The 8579-nt window shown below is 40.2% G+C and overlaps 2 protein-coding genes across 6 annotated transcripts in view; one reads left to right on the top strand and one right to left on the bottom strand.

Annotated features, from left to right (window-relative positions):
- Positions 1-590: 590 nt before the first annotated feature.
- Positions 591-7891, bottom strand: nthl1 (nth-like DNA glycosylase 1). Of its 4 annotated transcripts, none has more exons than XM_076885126.1 (7): positions 7874-7891; positions 5985-6318; positions 3244-3500; positions 3005-3175; positions 2708-2867; positions 1839-1944; positions 591-1133 (listed from the first exon to the last, which is right to left on the bottom strand). In XM_076885126.1, the coding sequence occupies exons 2-7, from the start codon at positions 6244-6246 to the stop codon at positions 830-832; spliced, it is 1260 nt and encodes a 419-aa protein (XP_076741241.1). In that variant the 5' UTR covers positions 6247-6318; positions 7874-7891; the 3' UTR covers positions 591-829. The 4 variants fall into 4 exon arrangements, with proteins under 4 accessions (XP_076741241.1, XP_004539099.3, XP_023010178.3 ...); XM_004539042.5 differs by lacking the exon at positions 7874-7891 and adding an exon at positions 7355-7492; XM_023154410.3 differs by lacking the exon at positions 7874-7891 and adding an exon at positions 7174-7310 and having other exon boundaries at positions 5958-6318.
- Positions 7535-8579, top strand: part of tsc2 (TSC complex subunit 2) — a 31970-nt gene continuing 30925 nt past the window's right edge. For both annotated transcript variants that reach the window (XM_004539040.4, XM_004539036.5), the window contains exon 1: positions 7535-7684. The gene's annotated coding sequence lies outside the window, so the exon portion shown is untranslated. The remainder of the gene's footprint in view (positions 7685-8579) is intronic.

Below are 8579 nucleotides of genomic sequence, written 5' to 3'. Positions count from 1 at the left end.
GACAAGTGCCCAGGTCCTGTGGCTGCAAAAGCAGCTCAGATCACCTTCTCTCCACCACCACGCTGTTATTTGGTTTTCTACAAAAGTGTACATTATGGCCAAACATTTCCACTTAGGTCTCATCTGTCCGAAGGACATCGTTCCAAAAGTCTTTAGGTTCTTTATGTTGCAACATACCTAAGAGTGACAAGGCTAAAGCACACCTGAATGTGCCAAATTAGCCATATGTTAAAACATCTTGTGTATTTAATTAGTAGCACCTGGCTCCTACTTATCCCCTCAAACAGAAGCTTACTTTCTTACTTTCTAAATGTAAGTGTAAAGGCCAGTTTATTTCCTTTTCTGTGCAGGATAAATTGAGTATGAATTTTCAGGTATTTGCTTAGGTTTCTTAGTCATAATTTATATCCTGTTCATATTAGACTCAAAATGTGAGTTTTAAAAACAATTTATACTGCATGCTAACTATAAGTCCTGTACATGCTAGGTACAATATTTTTAGGTACAGTTTATAGCATTTTAATTAATATTAAAATGCTATAAACTGCACGCCTCAGAAAATGTAGTTTATGACACCACACAAATAAAACTTACATAATTTTTGTATTTTATTTTCTTCTTCTTAGACAAAACTTTACACAAAATATTAGTAACATGTTTTTTATTTGGTAAAAAAAAGAAAAGTATTAAAAATATTTACCCTTTAAAGGTGCTGTTATAGTGTCAAATATATTCTTATATACATGTTTTTAAATCTATCTGTATAAGTAAACACATAATATGTCTTCTTGTGCTCACTGTCTGCTGAAATCACAAACATCGGTAAAATTTAAACATTAACCTTGGTTTTCAGCCTTCTCTTTGTGGTGTGGGAAACAGATGTGGGTAGTAACTCCTTATTTATCATCTCATCTTTAAGAGCTGCTTCCTGTTTAGGTTCAGTTTTTATTTTTGAAGAGGAGGTTGGACTTGGAGACCGTGGTGATCCCGATTTAGGTCTCTTTGCTGGAGAGTTCTTGTGGGCAGATGGACAGCTGTGCTGGTTCAGACACACAGAGCAGAGAGGGTTGACGGGCAGACAAACCTGCTGTCCAAAACCCACAAGCAGCCAGTTGATCTCACTCCACAGCTCCCTGCAACAGAGAAACATCACCTGATGACTTTACAGAAGTACTACACTTTGAAACATATTTTTGTAGTAAATTAAATGATATCACTGCACTCTAAGAAGAACACACTGGTGCTGGTGTTAATATCACCATATCAATACATTTTTATAAAAGTGTCAAATTTCATGGATTGAAAATGGGTCACCATGACATCTACTGCTCTCTGGCCTGAGGATCTCTTTACTTTATAAGTGACTGCTCTCACATTTGCTAATTAAAGCTGCTTTCATCTGTTTTTTTATTAAAAGAAGATAAAGTAACTTTTAATCAAGAAATGCTGTCAAATTCTAATTAAATGAAAAAATATAATTTCCTGTTTATTATTTGTTGGGAGTCGGTCTCTCACAATATCAGATGTATAATCTATGACCAAAGAAGTGTAGTATTATATTGTCATTTCTGGTATATCGTGACATCAGAAGAATATAGTGAGATCTGCATGTTGTTGAGCACTGATTATTATTTTGCATTCTAAAAATAAATTCCCAGATTTCCACATTTTGATTTTCATTGCTTCCCACTGTCAGTCAAACGTTAAAGAGTCAACATTAACCACTGGCAGCGCTGATGTATGGTACGTATCTAAATCAATCCTGGACATCTTTATAGGTTTGTTGATCACAAGTTAATCAGGTTTCGCGGATCAGCAGTGAGTTGTCATGCTGTTACCTGGGTAACCACTCCTCAAGGGCCTTCCGTGTTTCCTCTGGGTTTTTGGTCGCCTTCCTGAGCCAGCCCAGCCTATTAGATATACGATGCACATGTGTGTCCACACCTAGACAAAAATGATCAATACAAATGAAAGCCTAGTCTCATCACAATACTTCTAAGTTGCCAGTTTATTCGGTGCACCTGAATAAATCTAATGCAATCAAACAGAAGAACCCTGCAACGCGTCGTAACTACACGATGAATATAAGGCTCATTTTTTGTTTTAAAGCTGTGTGATACCAAAGGATGTAATTTCTGAAGTTTCTCAAACGTAGTGCATACATCATTTTACAAACCAATGATTTCTCAATGCGGCAGAAACATCAAATATGACGACACATCAAAACCACTGATGTGTCTTCACTTATTAATAGAGGTAAAAATAAGGGAATTAGTAGACTGGTCAATCAAGAGAAAGGCACGAGCCCCGGCTTGGACAGTCTCAGTCGTTGTGTCCTTGGGCAAGACACTTCACACGTTGCCTACTGGTGGTGGTCAGAGGGCCCGGTGGTGCCAGTGTCCAGCAGCCTCGCCTCTGTCAGTGCGCCCCAGGGTGGCTGTGGCTACAATGTAGCTTGCCATCACCAGTGAGTGAATGGGTGGATGACTGAATGTGTAAAGCGCTTTGGGGTCCTTAGGGACTAGTAAAGCGCTATACAAATACAGGCCATTTACCATTTATTACTGTGACTCAGCTGCACTACCTTTGCGGCCCACCAGGGGGCTTCAGCCTACACTTTGGGAATCACTGATCTAGAATTTTTCTTAATCAGTTTCTGGGAGGTTAGCCAATTGTCTCTGCATGTTTAAGAGATGGAAGTCCCTACCAATGCCAGACACCTGGTCCCAGGCGATGTCCATAGCCAGGTGAGCCATTTTGGGTCCAACTCCCGGCAGACGGACCAGCCCCTCAACACTGCTTGGGATATCCCCTCCAAACTCCTTTTGTAACATGGCTGATGTCAGCTTCAGATACTTCACCTTATTCTAAAGAAGAACAGGTAAGAAACCAAGAGGACACAACAAAGAACACAGCTGAGAAACCAGGTTAATATTAATATTTAACTTTTATTTACTGAAATTTGATTAAACGTGCTAACAGCTATGGACACCATCTGTTTTACCCTCCAGAAGCCGACAGGATAGATGAGTTTTCCCAGTTTTTCATCATCTGTAGCGAGTATGTTTTCTACAGTGCAGCCGTGTGCTCTGAGCTTCTGCATAGCTGCTGCTGTCACCTGGTCCTTTGTCTGACTGGACAGCATGAGTGACACCAGCACCTGGAAACGTCTCACCTGCAGATGGAACAGAGGAATTAACAGGTTCTATTTAAGGGGACTTAAAATATCCACCCCACACCTACATGCGCAGGAGCCTCCATGTCATAGCATTTCTCTGCTCCCATGTTATCTACAGGCGCATCACGACCGCTCCTCATCTCACGAATGAATCTTAACTGTTTCCTCCAGTCGGCAGGTTCCCAGCGCTCAGTTTTCATGGGAGAAACACGTTCATCCTTCTCGTATTCCACCTTTAACTGTCTCCTCCTGCGGCTGTGTGGATACTCCGTTAAAGCTTCGGTTTTTGGTTGCACCGGTGCCTCGTGGAGGAGTTCACGACCTGAACAAGCGGAAGCATGGCACCACAGTAAGCACCATAGGTAAAAATTAAAACACAAATGATATCTAATATAATCTAATTAATCAAAGACTAGTTTTGATGTAAAAAAAAACCAAACAAACAAAAAAAACCAAAACAAAATCACAAAAAGAAAATCACTATAAATAAGATATTTCTCCAACCAGTTCAACATCTAAAGATGCTGAATGTTGGAATAATTTCACCATCTTGGTTAAAAAACAAACAAACAAAAAACCCCTATAATCTTCGCACACTGTCTTTTTATCATTATTTTATAAAAGCAAAACATTTTCAGTCCCATTCACCTTAATTGGGTCAATGTTCATATCATGGTTCATATGGTTGCTATGACAAATTATTTACAAAATGAAAATTAAGTTGTATTTAATAAATTTTGAAACTTAACAATTAAGAACAAATGTTTATTAGGAAAAAAGTTTATTTAGGCCATAAATCAAGATAGAAGTAAAGTGGTTCTCTCACAGACTTTTATATAACTAGACTCTTTTTTTTTTTTTTTTGCAGTTAGGAGTCACCCCCTGCTGGTCATCACAAAGAATGCAGGTTCTCTAATAACTAATCAGACAAGCAGATTAGCTTCATGTTTTTGTATAAACTCATTAAGACTGTCTAAAAACCCTTTAAAGAAAGAGACTTGAAATACTGAGCCCACTGTGTAAAATTTACACTTATTTCTGAACAAGCAAATTCTGTCTTTTTTTAATGACAACAGATCTCAAGCTCAGAGTAAGAGACTTCCAGAATCTTGGGGCCAATGTTGCAAACACAATCTCCTTTAGTTCACACGCTTATATGATCCACAGCCAGCAGGGCCTGATCACATGACCTCAGGGACCTGATGAACACTGGTGCTCAACTATGCAGAGCTCTAAAAGTCAAAACCAGAATCTTAAAGTGGAACGATTTTCACAGAGAGCCAGTGCAACTGAATTAGTAACGATGTGATAGTTCAGTATTGGCTCAGGGGGTTGGGAATCGCATCTGTAACCGGAAGGTCGCCGGTTCGATCCCTGGGCTCTCTGTCCTGGTCGTTGTGTCCTTGGGCAAGACACTTTACCTTACTGCCTACTGGTGTTGGCCAGAGGGGCCGATGGCGCGATATGGCAGCCTCGCTTCTGTCAGTCTGCCCCAGGGCAGCTGTGGCTACACCTGTAGCTGCCTCCACCAGTGTATGAATGTGAGAGTGAATGAATAGTGGTATTGTAAAGCGCTTTGGGTGCCTTGAAAAGCGCTATATAAATCCAATCCATTATTATTATTAGTAGCCTTAGTCAGAAGCCTTGCGGTGGAATTCTGAACTACCAACAGATGTGAGTAATAAACAACAATGAATTCTAATTCAATAATTAACTAAAAAAAAAAAAAAAAAAAAAAAAAAAAAATCAGACCTGATGAAATAAAGGCATGAACAACAATTTCCAATTCGGAGTACAAAAACGTGTCTGCCCAAAAAAGTACATTTTTTGAATTTCATCTTGTGGAAACAAATCTTCTCGAACAGAGTTATTCGTTTCAGCCTTCAAAGAGGTGCAACAAAGAGGCTCAAAATGTTCATATAGTAGGGCAAATATTACAGAGACATGCTTCAGAGCAGGAGTGCCAAACATAAGGTCCTTGGGCCAAAATTGGCCCAGCAAACACTACAATCCAGCCCACTGGATCACTGTCGATGGCTGTACTTTTTTTTTTGTTACACTGTATGCACAGTAATAAATAAAAAAAATGATAAAAATAGGAAATTTCCTGTGAAATAACCAAATGTTTCCACTTTATTATGATTAAGGGTAGTCTGGGCAATGAGCTACCAAAGTGTAGTGTTGAAATGACTCTTCTTTTTCTATAAATGCATAGTTAAATATCTTTACACTGACAGAAAGGGTATTTTTTACTGCTCTGGCCCATTTAAGATCAAAGTGGGTTGTGTGTGGCCCAAGACGTAAAATGAGACTGACATCCCTGCTGTAGAGCGACCTTTATTAGTGTAAACAGGGTTTTGTGCAGGATAAACTGAACTCCCTGTTTATTAGCACAGACTCAGTCGCAAGTACAAAATCTGTCTCTTGAGTGTAAAGGTCAGTTTTCTCTTATGGATGCACAAAACTTTATATCCTGCACGTTCATAATTCTATTTCACCTGTTTCACCTATTTCTATTTCACATTCGCAGAACAAAAGAAACAACATCTTTCACTCTGTGCCCTGTAGTGTTCATTGATAACTCCTGCACACTGGGCGAGAAAGGTGATGACAAAGCCTGGTTTTCACCTGCCAGTCGCTTTTTTAAGATGTAAAGGTGTAACTGCAGAATTGGTAAGCAAAGCAAATCAACCTGCTCCAGAATATGCGCAAGCGCAATAGCCTTCTGCCACCAAAACAGCTCAAGTTAATTAATTTGTATCCACGTGTACCAACGTACGTGGTCAGTTTGTGTGGTTAGCGTTACCGGCTGATAAAGGAGTAGACGAAGCTCTTAGTTCTGACACGCTCTTCTCCTCCACCTCCACCTTCACTGGCACAGCGCAGACCGGGTCCTCGTTCCTCCGTCTGTTGGTGAGTTTGGTCCTGAGAGAGGCTGCAGGTGTGCGGCCAGCAGTTTGACTCGCACTCCGAGTCATAACAGACCTGTTCTCCATGAAGTAAGGAGAAGTCATTATAACACCTCGGACTACATAACAGACCCGCGCGCTGCAGCGGACGTGAAGCATTGAACTGTTGCTGAAGTTAGTTTCTCATTCGTAGTTTTTGGATCGCGGGTGGAGCTGACGAGCTGAATTCGCCTGCAAGAGGAAGAATGACATAAACACAAAGACTCGATTTTATTTTGAAGATTTAAAAAATAAATCTTCCGCTCTGTTAATAAAACAATATTTTTTTGATATATGAGATTACACTTACACTTCCTGGTGGAATTGCCAATTTACTTTTAAAATCTAAAAAAAACAATAAACAAAAACCTACACGATACTCAATTGCGACTGAAAACGGGTCAGGGTTATATTATTAGTTTAACTGTAGACGTACTGAACCCCCCCCAATATAACTGTCTTATAAATAGAAGTCGACAATGATGTCGTAAGAGAGTCACTAAATAATTACATTTTATTCAGGACTGCATAATAATAATAATAATAATAATAATAATAATGATAACTTACAAAATCTGCTCATTTCCAAATCCATGTTTTTTTCTTAGACCATACTAAGCTTTATGTGGCTTTACATGAGTGACAAATGAAACATAATCCTTATTTATCTTATACTGGGTCTTGATAATCTTCCTTTACTCTCTTTTAAGCCAACCTTCCTCTGATTGGCTGCCCCTCACAAACAGAAGGTTTGAACAGCTGGATGGACTGAAAGAGAGTGTTTAGAGCAGTGCCTTTGACCCAAAGGTACCACTTTACCATCAGTGTGGAGCCGATCCTGTCATGGTGTCTATATTTTGATAAGTTTGAGAACCGATTATCACAGTAGGGTTAATGGAAGCTGCTAGTTGTATTCGCCAAATATTAGAGAATTTCTTGTGGTAGTCCAACTTCTGTCCTAGAAATATAGCCAGGTTCTTTTGTGTGTGTGTGTGTGTGTGTGTGTGTTTTTTGTCCAGAGCCCAAAAATAAAAATATTTGTATTACCTTGTCCATAAGCGCCACTCACAGGACCCCTGGCCACATTGCAGCTTGTAGCGTCAAAAAGGAACCAACTTCACTAACAGCAGCACGGTAAGCTAGCTGCTAGCTTAACAGCTAAAACCGTCTTACTTTATGCTAAATTTTGACGGCTAAACACTTTTATATAGTCTATAGGAAACTTTACCTGCGCTTTACTTCTTTGTAGATGTTATGCTTTCCCGCTTGTGCCACAACACAAAAACTCATACTGCTAACAAACGGACTAGCATACTTCGTATTTAGTCTGCCCTTAAAAAATACATTTCCCGCGAGGCAGTGCGGCAAACGTGTTTTTGTAGGAAGTCCCACTGTCAGAGCATTAGTGTGTCATCCGGTTGAGGAGTAGGGGTGCTGGGAGCGAGCCTTCGGCTGCTAAGACAGAGTTATATCAATGCACAGAAGCGGGCGGCTCGGCTGGCTGCAATCTGACGAAGCAGCGACTGAATGAAACCAAAACCGACTCAACTTCACTGAGGTGAGATGAGAGGGGGAGAAGGTGGCCGGGGGTAGGAGGGGCAGTGCCACAACAGAGAAATGCTAGCTTATTACAACCACTGTGAACCGAAGCTGAGAGGGTTTAGCAACGCCACACTACGTTTGTGCTGATATGAAGTGTTTAGGCTGACTTGTATCCGCAGATATATCAACTCTGGTTCGAGCCTACCTTGCACCGTTGCTGCTGCTGCTGTTGTTGTTGTTGTTGTTGTTGTTGTTGTTGTTGCTGCTGGTGTTGGACTGAAACAGACCAGCCGTTGTCCGTCTGCTCACCTCCCCTCCCCTCTATCTCTGTCAAGTCCACATGACAGCAAATTCTTTAAACGTGCCCCATGGGTTTACATATTTACAGGCTGCAGTGTCAAACTTTACTCCTGCTTAAACAGTGGCTTGTAGTGCTATGTGGACCCACCTGTAATGTCATAAACTTGTTGCTCAAGTTTATTTTGCTGTTGTATGGTCTAAGCTCACATGCACAGTACAATAATATGCAACCCTTTAAAGAAATATAAAACACACTTCATTACAGATATGGACATGGATAAACTGGAGTCGTTTAGCAATCTCTTATTATCAGCTTCTCCACCTGCTAAGCACAGACTTCATATAAGCTAAAAATAAGTCTTTTTGGCCTTTTGACCTCACTTGTGTTTTTAACCTTGTGCTAACAGGTGAAAATCCACTGTTTAACCCATGTGTTAACCTTCATTTTACTTTCCAAGATGGACTTTTTCACTTGAAATATGACTTGACTTAATACACCTCATTATATCTGGTCTGAACAGTTTCCAGAGCCCAGCTCCAGCTTAGACAGTTTAAAAATATGCTGACAGGTTACTGTTGGTAATCTACTGGTTGTGAAGTTATGGCCCAGT

This window comes from Maylandia zebra, linkage group LG6 (assembly GCF_041146795.1).
Source record: "Maylandia zebra isolate NMK-2024a linkage group LG6, Mzebra_GT3a, whole genome shotgun sequence".
Lineage (NCBI taxonomy): Eukaryota > Metazoa > Chordata > Actinopteri > Cichliformes > Cichlidae > Maylandia > Maylandia zebra.
This window is presented reverse-complemented; position numbering and strand designations above follow the sequence as displayed.

Bases quoted from the DNA above. Each gene is read 5' to 3' on its own strand.
- nthl1 (XM_076885126.1), bottom strand. From the start codon at position 6,246: ATGCTTCACGTCCGCTGCAGCGCGCGGGTCTGTTATGTAGTCCGAGGT. The intron at 2,868-3,004 runs GTAAAACAGATG...GTTCTTCTTTAG, and splicing joins ATCCTGTCGGCTTCTGGAGG to AATAAGGTGAAGTATCTGAA. The intron at 1,945-2,707 runs GTAGGGACTTCC...ATTTTTGTCTAG, and splicing joins GGACCAGGTGTCTGGCATTG to GTGTGGACACACATGTGCAT.